Raw genomic sequence first — 17,875 nt, 5'->3', positions numbered from 1 at the left:
CCCCACCCACCTCGGTTTCCTCCTATCTCACTCCTCACTTCTTAATCCTCTTGCTTTTTGGCTCTAAATGTTAGTTTTCCCTGGGCCTCTATTCTAACTCCGTCTCTCCTTAAAAGAATAACATAGCTGTTGAGGATATGACAAAAACTAGTTAGACCCTACTAGGCCCAAGATGGCAGAAGATTCGACTTCCAGTAGACCTTGAGCCTCATTATATGCTTACTGTAATATGTTAGCATATGCTAAATGACACACCCACAGGCGCCATGACAGTCCTGAGACCAACCATAAAAGGCCAAAAAGTGGGCAGCGGCCCAACTCCTGGAAATCCCCACCTCTTCCCCCCAAATAGTTCAAATAATCCTCCCACTCGTTAGCCTATGAAACTACCCAGCCCATAAAAACGAACCGCCCGTATTTCGGGGCTGCTCTCTCCTTCTGAGATGGACTACATTCTGCCTATGGAATAAACCTGCTTTCACTTTACCATGGCTTGCTCTTGAATTCTTTCCTGCACGAAGCCAAGGATCCTTACTTGGTGGCCTGTCCCAGGAACTCGCCTGAGACCTAGGACATGACCATCCTCTCCCATTCTCCTGCAACATCTTTATACAAAGGATGAGGAAGAAGGTAGTCCTCTCTCCCTCCCTACTTTTGCTTTGATTATAAATATGTAGCCCACTTAGTTCTCGAGGCAGAGCCCTCTTGCCTGCTCGCCTGTATCCTTCACAAGCATCCTATATTAACAAATCTACATCTTACCTACCGCTTTGCCTCTCGCTGAATTCCTCCTGTGCCGAGACATAAAGAACCTGAGCTTCATTAAGTCGCGGGACGAGTCGTGTGGTTTCAACACATCCAAAACGGAACTCTCCAAGTTTCCCCAAACCTGGTTCTCTCCAGTCTTCCCATCTCAGTAAAGGGTACCTCCATCCACCCATCCTTTAAGTTATTCCTCCAAATTTCAACCCAGATCTGTCCACTTCTCACCATCAACTCAGCCACCATCACCCCTCACCTGGATTTCTTCAGTAGCTTCCTAACTCATCTCTTGACTGTGCTCTCAGGCCCAAGCAGTCCATCTTCCTCACAGAAGCCAGAGTAATCTTTATTTTTTAAAAACATAAATCAGAGCAAGCCACTCAGTGTTTCAAAACACTTCAACATTTCCCTGTTGCTCTTTGAAAATGAAGATTCTTCACCATGAAGACCCTACACCATCTCCTGCTCCACTTCTCAGCCTCATCTCATGCCCCCTCACTCTGCTTGCAGTGACATTCTCTTTTTTTTCATTTAAAAACTTTTGGAGCATAGTTGATTGCAGTGACCTTCTTGTACAGCTCTCTGCGTAAGTCAGGGTTTCTCTCTTTCTGGAACATTCTCTCAGCTCTCCTCAAGGCTGCCTCCTTCTCTTCTAGGCCTCAACTCAGATGTCTCCTTCCCAGATCTATATAAAGAAACCTGCTTCGTCAAAATTTAGACGTCAAATCGTCTTCTCTGTTTCTTGCCAGTTCTCCTTTTCCACACACAGTAGAATGGACGGACGCACGGTACAAGGAGGGTTCATTGCTGGATCTCCCGCGCCTGCTAGGCTAGGGGCTCACACATATTCGTTGAAAGAATTCATTAATAGACGGCAATTTTGTATGTTTTTAAATATCCTTCCCTGGCAAAAGAAAAGGCTGCCAATTCTGTGTGGTTCATCATTTTTTAAAAAAACATTTATGAGTCCAGGACTCTTGGATGAACTGGCCTCAAGTCCCCCACAACGTAGTTGTTGTAAGGATAGCAGGAGAGGGAGGAAGAGACGGACAGTGGCTGGGGGGCCGGCTGGGTGGCTGAATGGACGGATGGGTGAGAGAGCGGATGGGTGAACACTCTGGGGAAGCATACCCAAGGTGCTAAGTTGAGAGCACAGTTCCCTAGGCAGCCCATCTTGAGGGGTCGCGAAGCGGATACTTCAGGGCCGACGGGGCACGGCGGGAGGGCGGGAGTCCCCTCCTCTGTGTGTAAAGCAGCAAGGCCCTCCAGGCTCGCACCGCATCCAGGCGCACGCGCGCCCAGACCCCGCGCCGCGCTCAGCAGCGTCCCCTGCCGGCGCGCGCGCTCAAGTGAACGCTCGCCTGGCCCGCAGCAGGGTTAGTGCGCGTGCGCGCAGGTGAGCGTCCCGCCCCGCCCCGCCCTGCCCCGCCCCGCCCCGCCCCCGGGCTTGGCCACCTGCCGGGGAAACTTGTGGATTGTTGCCCTCGGGTCGCTCAGGGGCGGGACGCGGAACAGAGCCATGGAACAACATACGTCGGGGAATCGCGAGTCCCGGGCCCGGCCGAGAGAGCGGGACCCAGACCGGCACCCCCGCCCGGACCGAGAACGCCACCCCGAGAGACAGCGGGACAGAGCCGGGGACCGGCGCAGGGAGAGAAACGGGGGCGGGCGGAAGGACGAGGACCGGGATAGGGGGAGGGACCGGGAACCCCGCCAGGACAGATACAGGGCCGGGGACCATCGTGGCGGTGAACAAAGAGTTTGGGAACAATCCCGCCAGAGTCGGACGCGGGACGGACCCCGGCGGCCGACCTGGGACGCGGCCCCGCCCCTCTGGCCCGCGCCTTGGGAAACCGCGGAGCCACCGCCCCTGCGGAAGGAGGGCCTCGGACGCCGAGGACCAGAAAGGTGAGGTGGGGCAGCGAGGGCCCTCTACCTCGCCCCGGAGGAAGCCTGGGTCTGAGGCCATTCTGCGCGGTTCTGCTGTCCCGGCTACTTGTCCTGGGAAGCTGGTTTAAAGGAAGTGTCATTCTTCCCTTTTGAGCTCTTAGAGGTGACCTGCGAGGGAAGGAAGACCTTACAGTGCCCCCCCCACACACACAAACACTCCTTGACCTGAACCTGATGAACAACGCAGAGACCTACCCCCCACCTCCCTCCACCCTCCACCCGCCCTGCCCCCCACCCCCCCTTTAGCAGTGGAAGGACCGGGGACCAGGTAAAGAGGAAGAGAGGACTTCAGGACTAGAAAGGGAAGGGGTGGGAAGGAGATTGGGTGGGTTGGGTTAATCTGAGGCCCCTCTCTGACCCCCACCCATGTGGTCACAGGACTGCCCCTTGGGGCTTCAGACCCTTGTCCTGTGCTCCACAACCAGCCCTCCCCAAAGTCCCGTTCCCTGGAGGCCCGGGCCTAATAAAAGACCAATGAAAAGCTAATAGTTTAATGTGTAATCCCTTCCAGGGGTATATGCATTTCAAAACCAGACAGCTGGGAGAAGATACACTTTTAGCCAAAGAACTGAATGTACCTAAAACTCTGCACAAAAGGGCAGAGATTTTTTTTCCCCCTTTGTCAGTGAGGTCTTTCTGGGCAGCCTCATTCAAACCCCATGATTGTTTCAGACCCCACCCTCCTGAATGAACAAACTTTGCCATCACTACCTTGTAGAACAGAGTTCCCATGAGGCCTGTGGGGTGAAAGCATCATGACGTTCTGGAAGACTGTGAGCTGGCAGAGGGTAAGGATGGAAGGAAAGAGAGGTGGTGGTCCTAGACCCCACTCCCCCTCTAGGGAAGTGGTCTTTTTTCCATTGCACATTCCATCCAACTCCACAAATATTACTGAATGCCCAGATTAGATGCCAGGCCAAGAAGGAGACAGGCAGGTACTGGAGTGATGACTGCCTTCCGGTTTTTGCCCTCGTCCCTAGGAGGAGTCCAGGCTCCTCTCTGCTATGGAACTTGGAGGCTTAAGCCCAGTCTCTCTTCTGGTTGTGTCCACACAGCGGGAAAGCTATTATCCTGAGTTTATGTTACATTATCTAGAACTAACTAGCCAAACTGTGACAAAGGGTGTGCCCAGTTACAGTCACAGGCACTGGCTACTGTCTCCCTGCCTAAAGCCACACAGCATTGCAACTGCCAGGCCTGGGAGAATCCAGAGCTTCATGTTTAGGTTTCCTTCTAAACTGGTGTCCTGGCCCCCCTGTCCCCACCCCTGCCAAGCCCCAAAGCTAGTGAAGGGAATACTTTTGCTTCTTTTGCTCACAGTTGGTGGTTTAAAACCAAGAGCAATTTATTTCTGTTTCTCCTCCACATAATAAGTATGTATTTAATGGATGGGAGGTAGGGCCAGGAACTACAGAGATCTACTCACGGTATCTACAGGACACTGACAAGTAAACAGACCAATTTGCAGCACCTGTGAAACGTGCCACTCCAGCGCGGGGACAGACACAAAGAGAACAGAACTGGGGCCCTGACTGGGCTCTGGAATGTTTTCTGGAGGAGATAGCCTCAAAGCTGAGTTCTGGAGAAGGAGCAAGAGGCTGTCTCAAGCAGAGAAGTAGTTTCCACGGTGACCTGGAGGCATGGGAATGCAGGTCATCTTTTGGGGCGGGGAGAGGGGCAGTTCACTATGGCTGGGTCTGTGAACATGAGATTGTGAGTGGAGAGAGATGAGCACGGGCCCTTCCTTGCTGTGCTTAAAGTTTGGACTTTATGGATTTCAAATGCAAAAAATACATGGTGAGATCTATGTTCTAGAAGGATCCCTGAAGCCCAGCTAGTAGAATGCAGCCCCCACCGTTCACCACTGAATCTTGGACAAAGCCCAGGATGTGCTGGATAAAGTGATAGGGAAGGGTGTGGGGCGGGGGGGTGGGTGGTGAGGAGAAGGAACAGAATATTCCAGGGCTGGCAGAGGAAGAGGGAGAGATGTGAAGATGTCCAAAGTTGTCTGTACCACCCATAGCCTAGAGAATGATTGTGGATTCAACTCTTTCCAAAGTAACAAGGGAAGGAAGAGAATGCCAGCCTGGGCATCAGTCTTGTGAATGGAAACTAGTTTTGAAGAGGGCCTAGTCCTCACTGAACTGAAAAGCTCCCCCAGGTGGCTCCCAGCTACCTGTTAGATATCCCCCACAACACACACACACCCTCCCCCGCAGACCAAGCCAGCATGGGAGGCGGGGCTCAGAATTACTGAGATAAGTGACGTGCTTAATTAGCAGAACTGGGCCAAGTGTTTGCAGGCCTTGTATAGCCAATAAACCAGAAAATCCTCTGGAATATGAAATCTGTGGCAGATTTTCTGTTCTGTGCATTCTTTAATGTCTGAGCCCAGCGTGAGGTGTCCAGAATTCTAATGCTGAACAAGCTATTGAATTTGAAGCCCGCTAATGGCCACACATGTGTTTGATTATAGTGAGCCCACTTCAGGGAGATATCCGCTTTCGACCCCCAGGCCTGGAGTACAGGAAGTGGAATATTACCAGTCAGAGGCGGAAGGGCTCCTGGAATGCCACAAGTGCAGATACCTGTGCACCGCGAGAGGTGAGCCATTTTGAAGGCAGCTTGACCAATTACTTACCCTTGCTGGTGGTTCTGGACGGGGTCCGAGATGATGGAGCAAAAATTCAAGCCGACTTCCCTTTTGGTTTCCTCGTATTTTCGTTTTCATACCTGCGTGAAGTTCACACTTTCTAAAGAAGGGTAGGAACATCTGAAAGGGGCGGCTAGGTTTCCCGTGTTTCTCCTCGGACGGGCCCGGATGTGGTGAGGCAGTCGTGCCTGCAGTTTTCAGAGCCAGCTCTGAGTTGCCGGCTGTCAGAGGGGAACCCCTCTGGCAAGGCAGGCCGAGTTAAAGAGAGATCACCGGAGATGGCAGCCAGGTTGAGCTCATGCCACAGGACAGGAGATCTGATGCCTAAACCTGCCATCATGGCTTTTAAATATTGTTGACTGAGACCCACAGCAAGAAATAGGTTTCACATTAAGAACAAGTTCACATGTGCGCGCATGTGCACACACACGTCATGAAACAACACGCCATCACCTACGAAGGGCAGTAACTTCTATTTCATTGAAAACAAACAAAAACAAAAAACCACACTTATTAGAATCCACAGTATGAAGAACACTTAAATAATATCATGTGTCAGCTCCAAATGTGGTTTCCCAGAGTTCCCATCCTAGCACCAGGCCTGGCCTTGCCAACAATGAAGAAAATCTGGTTTGTCAGGGTGAAGAAAATCTTACCCTTATGGCTCACATGATTGGGTAAGAAATTTTCCTCGGCTACCTATGACTAAGAGGGGAAAACTTCTTGGCCTAAGGGGGAGAAATCATGGAACTTACACCTGAAGATGTCTCTTTTTTATTTATTTATTTTTGGCTGCATTGGGTCTTCATTGCTGCGTGCAGACTTTCTCTAGTTGCGGCGAGCGGGGGCTACTCTTCACTGTGGTGTGCGGGCTTCTCATTGCGGTAGCTTCTCTTGTTGTGGAGCACAGGCTTTAGGTGTGTAGGCTTCAATAGTGGCACATGGGCTCAGTAGTTGTGGCTTGCAGGCTCTAGGGCATAGGCTTAGTAGTTGTGGCACACAGGCTTAGTTGCTCCGTGGCATGTGGGATCTTCCCGGACCAGGGCTCGAACCCGTGTCCCCTGCATTGGCAGGGGGATTCTTAACCACTGTGCCACCAGGGAAGCCCCTGAAGATGTCTCTTAGAGTGATTACAATGAGATAAATTATTATGGGATTATGTAGAACTTTCATGGAAGAGCTCTAGGCAATCCAGGTACAAGAATCCTCGCTCTAGTTTACGTATGTTGGCACACCCCGTTGCTTTTAATTCTCTCAACAACTCCTGAGGCTCAGAGAGGTACAGTAAGTTATACAAAGTCACACAGCAGTTAAGTGGAAGAGCTGGAATTGAAAGTTAGAGCCTGACTCTAAGGCCTGAAGTGGTTTACGTGCTTGACCTTCTTTTCTCGATGATATAAAGAATAGGAACAAGCCAGACGCTCTTTAACAGGTTTCTCTCTAGAGGTATTCTTCTTCAGCGATTGATTTACCAAGAGGAGAGGGCAGAGCTTGAGGCCCCTGATTTAGCTTTGATTGCTTCTGGCTGTTTGGTTGGGCCTAGATGTTGGGTTTCTGAGTCAAGATAGTGAAAGGATAGTTCAGCAGTCAGAAGCTAACAAATGAGGGCTTATAAAGATCTCTGGACATGCAGGGACCCATATAAATACACAATGCTGTGTTGTGTTGAGAGCAACAGCCATTAAACACTGGGAACTTGTCTCAAACAGGAAATTCACACCTGGGTAAAGGTCACCTGAAGATTTTCAGGCTCGTCTTAGAGTAGATCTTTTGTGATTTCTTTTCCTCATCAGTGAAATCATGTCCTCCTCCAGCAAACTGGCAAAAATGGGAGGCAGCTGTGGCTCTCTCTAACTTCCTAGGGAGACCCTGCAGTTTGGGCTGAGTCACCCTTAGGAAGTTCAGTGGAACACTGACAAAAATAGATAAGCCCCGAATTCACGGTTACGGGCAAGACACCTCAGCTACTAAAATCTTTAAAGGCTGAGGATAAAGATCAGATAAACAGCAAGTACAGACGTCACATGTGCATATCAGATCACTAGGAATCCTGTCATATATAGGTTGTGTTATAGGTTTATTATTTGGAGGGACTGGTGAGGAATTACAAGTTCCCTGGGGAGAAGGTACATGGCCTGCTCCCCTCCTGGCTCCCTCCAATGATTTGCATTTGGAGCAGCTTCCCCTTTCCCTTTTGTCCTTTTCCTCTTTCTTTAGACCTTTGGTGCTCAAATCATGATGGAGAAGATTGTAAAAGGAGAGCTAGGCCAGTGTAACAAGGAAATTGTGAAAAAAAAAAAGGGGGTGATGTTTGCATTCAGCTTCACGCAAGGGCTTGATGTTTCCCTTACTTGCAAACCATCCTTAAAAATTTAATTTCATTCTCTCTCCAAACGTTGTAATCTCTATAGTCATGCTGTCTCTCACTCAGAGCCTGGAGGTTTAGGTTTTGAGATGGCTTCTCACTGCCAGTGGCATTGACTTGTGACCACACTGAAAAGGTTCAGAGGGACAGTGGTGGGGGTTTTGCCCCCCAACTTGCATTCTCCCTCCCCCTTTTATATGCTTATTTAATACCCTAGCTCAGTGCTTATGGGACTGAGCCTATGTCAGCACGTACAACTCCCAGCTCAGAAGCACCCAGCTTTATATTATGCTGAGAGAAAGAAGTAACACACAGAAGAGTACATTAACTGTATGATTCCATTTGCATGAAATTCGAGAAAGACAAACCTAGTTCCTAATGACAGAGAGCAGATCAGTGGTGGCCTGAGGAGGAAGGTGAGGGGTTGACCACAAGGGGTGACTAGGGAACTTTCTGGGGGGATGAAAACAGTCTATATCTTGATTATGATTACATGGCATACACAGTTGTCAAAACTTACTAAGCTGTTTGCTTAACACAGGTCATTTTGTTGTGTATAAGTTATATAACAGTAAAGCTGACTTTAAGGAAAGTAGCCAGCTTCGGTGGAAGATCTGGGGCTCTTTCATCGTCCAAGATAAAGCAGCCAAGTGTCCTGAAAAAATCCAGCCCTGGGAAAATATCACAGCCCAGATTTGCTCTTTAGGGAAACGAAAAGAAAACAAAATTAAACTTTAAAACATACTTATTGAATTAAAGTCTAAGAACAGTAAAACCAATTATGTTTCTCTAATTCAGTAAGCCTTATAGGTTTAATTAACTTAACCTTTCCTATCCCTAATATATGTGAACCACGGTTAGCATTGTGATGGATAACTTCCATGCTTTTTTTCTAACGTCATTATATTTTTTAAGCACTATAAGTTCCTTCAAATTTGGAGAAATTTCCTCTTTCAAACTGAAGATGGCCACAAAACATGTCTAAAGAGGATATAACTATTTTTCAGTCTTCTTGGCAGGGAAGGGCTAGGGCAGAGAATGTTCTTGCCTTCCATAAAGGACACCTTTCTTTCTGCTCACTGGCCTGATTTCTGCCCCCATCGTCCTGCAGCCCACCTGGAGCAGGCTGCTTTGCTCTTTTGAGAGTTACCCTTTTCAGTCCAAAGTACCTCTGACATCATTTCTGGAGACCACAGTTCCCTGCTACCATCTAATGCTAATCATGTAGCTTTGGCTGCTCAGGCCTTGCAGGGGGCAGAATGAAGAGCTGGCTGTGGTGTGAGCTGCCACGGGGAAGATAAGCCTCAAGGTGGAAGTCTCCAAGTGCAAAGTAGCATCTCTCAAAATGGTAACACGCCCTTCTTTTGCAGCCTGCTGCCAAATGCTGGAGGTTCTCCTGAACTTGCTGATCCTGGCCTGCAGCTCTGTGTCTTACAGTTCCACAGGGGGCTACACGGGCATCACCAGCCTGGGGGGCATTTACTACTACCAGTACGGAGGGGCTTACAGTGGTTTCGATGGTGCTGACGGGGAGAAAGCACAGCAGCTGGACGTCCAGTTCTACCAGCTAAAGCTGCCCATGGTCACCGTGGCAATGGCCTGCAGCGGAGCCCTCATGGCCTTCTGCTGCCTCCTCATCGCCATGGGCGTCCTGCGGGTCCCGTGGCATTGCCCCCTATGGCTGGTGATTGAAGCCTTGTTGGACGTGCTCATTGCTGGGGCATACATCCCAGCCTTGTACTTCTACTTCCACTACCTCTCGGCTGCCTACGCCTCTCCCGTGTGTAAGGAGAGGGAGGCGCTGTACCAGAGGAAAGGATACAGTGGCTTCAGCTGCAGTTTCCATGGGGGAGACATAGGTGCTGGAATCTTTGCTGCCCTGGGCATCGGGGTCTTTGCCCTGGGGGCCGTGCTGGCCATAAGGGGTTACCGAAAGGTTAGGAAGCTGAAAGAGAAGCCTGCGGAAATGCTGGAGTTTTAGGCTTTTTAAAACGTTCCGGGGCTTCCCTGGTGGCGCAGTGGTTGAGAGTCTGCCTGCCGATGCAGGGGACGCGGGTTCGTGCCCCGTGTCCGGGAAGATCCCACATGCCGCAGAGCCATGGCCGCTAAGCCTGCGCGTCCGGGGCCTGTGCTCCGCAACGAGAGAGGCCACAACAGTGAGAGGCCCATGTACTGCAAAAAAAATTAAAAAGTTCCGAAAAACTCAAGTGATGGAAGTTACTCTGAACCACTGTCTTTCGTGGAATATTTTGTTGCAGAACTTGCCAACCCTTGGAAAGTAACAGACCAATTTTAGTTTGCTGGGCCTAGCTCCAGGGTACATAGAGCAGCACTGCCTGATGTAATAAACCCTGGTCCTGGAGCCCTCTGTCGGCAAGGGACCAACCAAAATTACTTTAAAAAACAAAAACAAAACAACAACAAAAAACAACCAAAACTAGAGCCCAAGACCCACAAGGAAAAGGCATATGCTGCAGCAAAATGCACTTCTTGAGTGAATAAAGGGAGATAACCAAGTGAATTTGAAGAACCTTATCCTCAAAGTTCACGAAAAGCCACACAGACATGAAAAACATTTCGGCCTGAAGTTCTCTAAACACAGCGGTCTTAAGCAGATTAGCCTCGAATATTTTCCTCACTGAACTCTAGGCCCTTCACTTCCTTAATGCTCTGGATGGCAGGGGATGGGGATGCCTGGGAAACTGCTGCTGTAAGATGGAAGCTGGAGGGAGATGTGGGCTGAGGAAAGAGCAATCAGATTAATTCACTGGGTTGCAAAGGAGGTATTCTAACAAGCCCCTTACAATGGGCTTGAAAGCTCAATAAGTGTTTTGTACCTCTTGTAAATGTACCATTGTACGACGAATTCAACCCGACATCTGGAATTCAGGATCCATCCAAAATTAAAGAAAGTAAAATCTTTCCCAGGATAAGTATGCTACTTTTGGCCAGACAACTTCATGGGTTCTTACTGCATGTTAAATTAGGACTTATGGCCCATTATAATATATTCTTGGTACAAGTGAATATGTTCTTTGCTTTACGTGACTCCAATAAAAATCCAAAGAAAAATTTTAATTTGGAGGTGATGGTTCTCTTTACAATATGTTTATAATATTATTTTCTTTTCACATTTAAAAGATGAGTTCCATTTGGGTTTACAAAAGGAAATACATATAGTTGTTGCTTGTATATGATTAGAAAACTTCTTGAAGAATATATAAGAATGTATTAACAGTATTTGCTTCTGGAGAGGAAATTAAAAATTTTTTTTCATTTTATGTAAGACTTGACTGCACATGTCTTAGCCTTATTTTAGAAAAACATGTTTTAATTTGATTTGCTTTCCTCAGTTTTTTCACATTTACAGAGAAAAGGCAGATAGTAGATGTTTAGTTAAGCAGAGTATTAAATGATCAGCCACAAAAGCAGCCTCACCCAAAAAGATGCTATTTTACAATAAAAATCTCCTGTCTGTTTCAGTTTCCACTTCCCTCTACAGTTTATCCCTCCATAGGGATAAACCGCTAGCTCTAGTAGGCCACTCTTTTCTTTTCTCCTGATGTCTGTGAATCTTTCTGCACTAACAACATGCTTGTAAATACTTGAACCTGTTCGATGTTTTCAGCAAAGCCAGATCAGGCCTGGCTGGTGCTCTGATAATATCCAGTGGCCATATTTCTTCATCATTGGCCCCGGCAACAGACCATTATTCCTCTTGATTGTTGCAGTCAGTGGAGTGGTTGACAAGATCTATCAATAGATATATTACATTTCAGCCTGGCAGATATGGGCTGCGTGGACTATACTGCTGCTGTTTTGGCAGAATCTTGTCCCAGAAGGAAACATTCAGGTTGCCCACATCTTGTAGTAGCACAGTATCCCTGCTTCCCTTCAGGGGGTGAGAGATTAACTGCATGCAGAAGGAAAACGAAGGCAGAGAAAGGTGTTGGGTGGGGGAGATAGCTACTCCCCGTGAATTAGAATGATGTCTGGGTCAATTAATTTGCGCTGCTTGTAGGGATAGAGTAGCCAGTAGCTTATGGTGCCTGGGAGGAGAGTGGGCAGTTCTGGTCTGATGTTATTTTCAGATTTAAATTAGAGGAATGTAGCTTCTCAACTGTCAGAGCCCATAACTGCTGCATTCCGTGGACCTCCTAGGAATTTGTGTGGGCCCAGCAGGAGATGGAATCAGCAAGCTCAGTAGCTATTGCCTAAGTACATTAGACATACTGGTCTTTAGCTGCCCAGTTTATAAACGTTGTGGTACCCCCTTGTGTATCAGAGGGTTTTCCTGACTTCTGGGAAACCATGCTTTTCATAAATTTGTCCCTTTTCTTCTTCTTTTTTTTTTTTTTAATATTTATTTATTTATTTTGGCTGCACCGGGTCTTAATTGCGGCATGCGGGATCTAGTTCCCCAACCAGGGATTGAACGCCAGGCCCTCTGCATTGGGAGCGTGGAGTTTTCCCCACTGGACACCAAGGAAGTCCCTGTCCCTTTTGTTCTTAAATCTCTTATTAATCCCCTTTATTTTATTTTTTTTGGCCGCATTGGGTCTTCATTGCTGCACACGGGCTTTCTCTAGTTGCGGTGAGCGGGGGCTACTCTTCATTTCAGTGCCCAGGCTTCTCATTGTGATGGCTACTTTTGTTGTGGAGCACAAGCTCTAGGTGCCCGGGCTTCATTAGTTGCAGCACGTGGGCTTAGTAGTTGTGGCATGCGGGCTCAGTAGTTGTGGCATGCAGGCTCTAGAGCACAGGCTCAGTAGTTGTGGCTCACGGGCTTAGTTGCTCGGTGGCATGTGGGATCTTCCTGGACCAGGGATCAAACCCATGTCCCCTGCATTGGCACGTGGATTCTTGACCACTGCGCCACCAGGGAAGTTCCTTCTCCTTCCATTTTATATGTTACTGGGTAGCATCACCGTCCACTTGTATAACATTTTATAATTTTCCAGGTATTTTCACATACTTGCTTTCATTTGGGCCTCATCCCAGCCCTGTGGGATAAGACAGGGAGGCATTACGTTCATTTGTCCGGTGAAGTATCTGAGGCTTAGAGTCAGTGACTTGGGCACAGTCACAAGGCAGTAAAGAGCGGGGATGCGAGCCTGGCATTCCCACTCTAGGTTCATATGCTTTTCTCTTCATTCTCATCTCTGACCCCTGAGAGAACAACAGGAGACCTTCTCCCAGGAAGACGCCTAACGAGAGGCTGGGGCCCCTGTCAGTGACAAATGAAAGGTGACTTTGGACAAGTCGACATTCATCTCCATTCACCTCTTGGCTTCCACTGCCTCATGGCATTTGCGGGTTCCTTAAACTTGTAAGAACCCCCCCAAGTGAACAGGCCGAGTATCCAGCAGTAGGATCCTGGCTGAATAGACTGGTCCACCCACACAGCGGGCTTGGAGGCCACGTAACAGAGCATGTGGACACCGTAGGAGCTGATCTGAAAACATCTCCAGGAAGAGTAAAGCACGATGCAGAGCAGAGTGTGTGGTGTCCTCCCTGTGACACAAGCAGGGAAAGGGGGGATGAAATTCAGATTTGAGTGCTTTTACCTGCATAAACGAATGCTGGAAAGTTATATCAGAAAATAATGAAAGTGGTTGGAGGTAGAGAACAGGGTGGACAGGGACATGGGTGATTTTTCTCAGTTTATGCCCTTTTATGTCATTTTGATTTTTTTTTAAACTTTAAAATTTGAAATAATTATAGATTCACAAAACGTTGCTAATATAGAACAGAGATCCTGTGTATCCTTACCTGGTTTTCCCCAGTGGTGACCATAGTACAAAATCACAACCAGGGAATTGACACTCTCCAGAGCTTAGTTAGATTTTACCAGTATTACATGCACTCATGTCTGTGTGAGTGTAGGTCTGTGCGGTTTTATCACCTGTGTAGATTCGTGTGACCACTGCCACAATCAGCTACAGAACTGTTCCATCACTGAACTTCCCTACGCTCCCCACTTATAGTCACACCCATCCCCCTCCCGCTCCCCCAATCCCACTCCTCCCTGACAACCACTAATCTGTTCTCATTTTGAGACTGTTATGTAAATGGAATCATACAGTATGTAACCTTTTGAGACTGTTTTTTTTTCACTCATCATGAATCCCTTGAGATCCATCCGAGCTGTTCCGAGTATCAGCTGCTCATACCTTTTCATTGCTGAGTAGAGTTTCCCCTGGGGATGGCTGTACCAGATTGTTGAACCATTCGCCCATTGGAGGGCATTAGGGTTTACTGTGACATCTGTGTACATGTTTTTGTGTAGCCCGAAGTTTTCATTTCTTTAGGATGAATGCTCAGGGGTACAGTTGCAAGGTCACATGGTAAATGTATGTATAGTTTTTAAAGTAACGGCCAAAAGTTTTTCCACAGTGGCATTTTGATTTTCAAACATGAGTATTAAAAAACAAAAACCAAGGATGTTAATGTTGAGTCTGACCGTGTCCTCACAATCAGGTGGTATTTCTCTTGCCTGACCTAGAGAGCTTTCCTGGGTAAGTGACGTCAGTGTTAAATTCCCAATCTCTCTCCTCCTAGGTGTGATACAGATAGTGGAGGTGATACTGAATGGGATGGTTCTCATGTGTATCGTGGCCTCCTACTTTGTCCTTGCTGGATTCAGTGCCAGCTTTGCCAGCGGCGGTGGCTTTGGGAATGGCTATTACTCACCGTTTGAGGGCACTGAGCTGGAGCAGGTTCGGCAGCTGGACCAGCAGTACACGATCCTCCGGGCGCCCCTGATATACAGCGGCGTGGCTGTTTCTCTGGGGCTGGGTGTCCTCACCTTGGGTGTTTTACTCCAAGGAGCCAAGAGTCTAAACAAACTGCCGGGGAAGTGGCTCCTCTTTGAGGCCGCCTTCAGCCTCCTCGCGGCATTGGGCTACTGCGTAGGCATCGGCCTTTACCTCCACGCGGCCTTGCGGATCAATGCCACAGACACCTGCAGGACAAGAGAGAGGGTCTATGCCCGCAGGGGTCTCACCTGGATGAACTGCCAGCTGGCAGGCACTGATGGAGCAGCAGCCACCTTTGCTTGTCTTCTGGTGGTGATGTATGGCGCCAGCGTGGTGCTGGCCCTGCGGAGCTACCGAGAACAGAAGCACTACAAGGACAGCCAAGAACAGCACAGCAATTATAATGATGCACCAGAATACCTGTGGTCTGGGATACTCTGAGATCTACTACTGGAACCTAAAAGTCAACCCAGCTTCCTTATTTCTCTCAAAAACCACATTACATAAATGTGGTTTTCATGTACTTGATTTTATAAATGTTCCCTTTGGCACCAGTGCAAAGCTAGATGATCATCCCATTTTTCTATCAATGTCTTTGTTGGCTGAGAGCTAGAAAAAAAATACCTCCACCTTCGCTACAAAGATCAACATTGGAAGTTTGCATATACGCTTATGGTTTGACTCTCTTACCAAATGGTAAGGTAATAATACTAAGTAGCCAGAGAAATTCTGAAAGATGAGAACAACACATCAGGGGTAGCAGGCCCAGTGTTACAGTGGAAATAGCTTGCCTGACCAAACTAAAGTCACTAAGAAAAACATGCCATTTCCCCCTGTATTTGATCCCAGGGGAATGATTATAAAGCATTTGTGTGATTAGATTCCAAATGAGTAATTACATTCTGGCTCTCTCCTGGAAGAAAACTCTCCTGCCCATTCGACAGTATACCATGACTGCATGGGTCCCAGAGGTTGGATCCCTGAAACCTGAAGACAGGTAGGTGCTTTTAGCATGCATGTTCCTCCTCGGGATTCCTGGGGTAGGGCTCAGATAAAATGGTTTTTGCCACCTTTCCAAGCTAGTTGCTTTCTTGTTTCAAGTCATTTGATTGGAATTCACTTTCCTGAAATATTTTATAATTTCCTGAAATATGACGCCTCCAAATAGTGAGAAATAAAATTCATAAACTTCTTAAACGTGTTATTCAGCTGAGTACAAAGATAAAGCAGTTGATTTTACTAGACTATACAGGCATTTTGGAGCCTTCTTTATTTCTGCATCCCTTCCAGCGCCCTACAGAGTAGGCCTTCAAAGGTCGATTGTAATCTCTCACAATTCTGAATTGTTTCCATAATGTAACAGATCATTAACACTGAATCTCAAAAATAAAGTTCTTTCAGTAATTTTAACCTAAAGTTTTATAGCTGTGCTTATACTTTACAACTAGTCTCAGATATTCCGTTCATGTAAGGTGCAACTAGAAATATACATGTTCTTATTATAAAGGGTAGTTTTTCTAGTTGCCATCTTTTTTTATAACATTGTTTTATTTTCATATTATAAATGAGATTAAACTATTAATAAGTTCAAACCAAATTTTTAGTATACTTCTAAAAACAGCAATTTTGACAGAAATCTCAGACTGTCTATACAGTTAGTAAGAAATCAGCAAACGTAAGCCCGTTTCAATGTATGCCAAAGTGGCTATTAAAAAAATTCAGTCAATGTCATTTTCCTCTGATGTGTGTTGGCCATTTTTACCCCTGCATGTTTGCTGACTCTTTTCTCTGGAATATATTACCTTTCTTCTCTCCTCTTAAATCCTTCCTATTGCTAGTTCTTATAGAACCTATCCAAGGTGAAGGATCAAAACTAAACCTCAAACAGAAATGAGAAAATATCTAGATTCTACTTTTACAAAAAGTAAAGCTTGGAGGAAAACAACAACTAGAAGTCTACACTGCTAGCTTAAAATACAAACACCAGTGCCACAGAAAGCTGCTTCTGCTCCACCACCTTAGCCCGAGGCAGTGGCTGGAGTCCCGCAGAGTTTTCACTGAGTGGTAAGACAAGTCTAACAGCAGCAAAAATCAAACAACCCATTTCCCACCCGAACCCCCCCAAAAAACTTCCCAACACACACTATTCTCACCTAGGATTTATTCCCTGAAACATCCCTGAGTAGAGCCTTTGCCCGTGTCTGGGTCCGGGGCTTGGAAAAATGAGGACTTTGGCCACTGCGACCCCTGTGTGGTGCACTGGTCCAGCTCAGCTCCTCTCAAATCACTGTAGCGACATTCAAAATGCCTTAGCAAAACTTGCCTTAGTTACTACCACTTGGCAGGTTGGCAGGTCAAGATTTCTTACTCACATTTTACAGATGAAATGAAGGTTCAAGAAGGCTAAGTGGCTCGCCCAATGGTTGACATTTCATTGAGTGCTCACTGTGCCGGGTCCAGTACTGAGCTAAGGAAGCATTTGTTGACATCATCTCATTTTAGCTCACAGCTGTTGAGAGAGAGACTATTATCTCCATTTAACAATCGAGAAAAAAACACCTGCCTTGGAGAGGTGACCTTAACTAAAGTCAAATCTTTTTAAGTAGCAGAGGAAAAACTCAGACCCAGTGAATCACACACGGGAAAGTGTTCTGAGTGACTAACGTGCTCTTGTGGTGCATGATGTACCAGGGAGACAATATCACACGAAGGAGAGAACACACTCAGAGAAGTTCACTTCTGCCACCCTGTAGGCAGGTGTGCGTGTCATGGAACCGAGGTATGAAAGTAGATGGTGGCATTGAGCCCAGCACATTGGAGGTGCTCAAGGAACAGTTGGTGAACCAAGTTTTCAAAATTTCATTCTGCTAAACGAGGAGGACACCTGCAAAATGATTTCAACTGGGCCTTTATTTGGAGTGAGAGGTAGCTAATCTTGCTTGGAAGTCCAGAGATTATGGGAGACAACCAATGGGGAGAGGGGAGGGGAACAATTTAGAGGCTTAGCTAGATTAGACGTACCGTGTGAGCCAAAACTCACCACTGTCTTAAACTCTAACACCAAAGCCATTAGGACAGACACGATGGCCAGCTTACCCACTTAGTTCCTCTGTATCACTGGTAGTTCTGTGGTTTGTTTAAGAGGAGCTGTAGGTTATTTACAAATTAAGTTCCCTCTAGTCAGCTAATAACCTGCATGGAAATAAGGACCATGCTTCCTGTCTTTGGGATTTCTTTAAACATATAAACCAAGTTAGAATATAATATTTCTTAATGTAAAAAATCTTTATTGCTATTTCAGCTTAAATGGTGATCAAAAATATTTATTCTTGCCTTAACTCATAGCTTCATAGAGTGTTATGGAATGTGGTTTCATTTGTTATCTTC

At 47.0% G+C, this 17,875-nt stretch overlaps 1 protein-coding gene across 1 annotated transcript; it reads left to right on the top strand.

Annotated features, from left to right (window-relative positions):
* The first annotated feature begins 2,281 nt into the window (after window positions 1–2,281).
* MARVELD3 (MARVEL domain containing 3) lies at window positions 2,282–14,929 on the top strand. The gene is made up of 3 exons (XM_030863444.2): window positions 2,282–2,670; window positions 5,189–5,316; window positions 14,292–14,929. Exons 1-3 carry the CDS (start codon window positions 2,282–2,284, stop codon window positions 14,927–14,929), a joined length of 1,155 nt encoding a protein of 384 aa, XP_030719304.1.
* The last annotated feature ends 2,946 nt before the right edge of the window (window positions 14,930–17,875 follow it).

This window comes from Globicephala melas, chromosome 19, assembly GCF_963455315.2.
Source record: "Globicephala melas chromosome 19, mGloMel1.2, whole genome shotgun sequence".
NCBI lineage: Eukaryota > Metazoa > Chordata > Mammalia > Artiodactyla > Delphinidae > Globicephala > Globicephala melas.
This window is presented reverse-complemented; position numbering and strand designations above follow the sequence as displayed.

Excerpts from the sequence above, each read along its gene's own strand:
- MARVELD3 (XM_030863444.2), top strand. The coding sequence starts at position 2,282 with ATGGAACAACATACGTCGGGGAATCGCGAGTCCCGGGCCCGGCCGAGA. Across the intron at positions 2,671-5,188 it reads GGACGCCGAGGACCAGAAAG|TGAGCCCACTTCAGGGAGAT; the intron begins GTGAGGTGGGGC and ends GTTTGATTATAG. Across the intron at positions 5,317-14,291 it reads ATACCTGTGCACCGCGAGAG|GTGTGATACAGATAGTGGAG; the intron begins GTGAGCCATTTT and ends CTCTCCTCCTAG.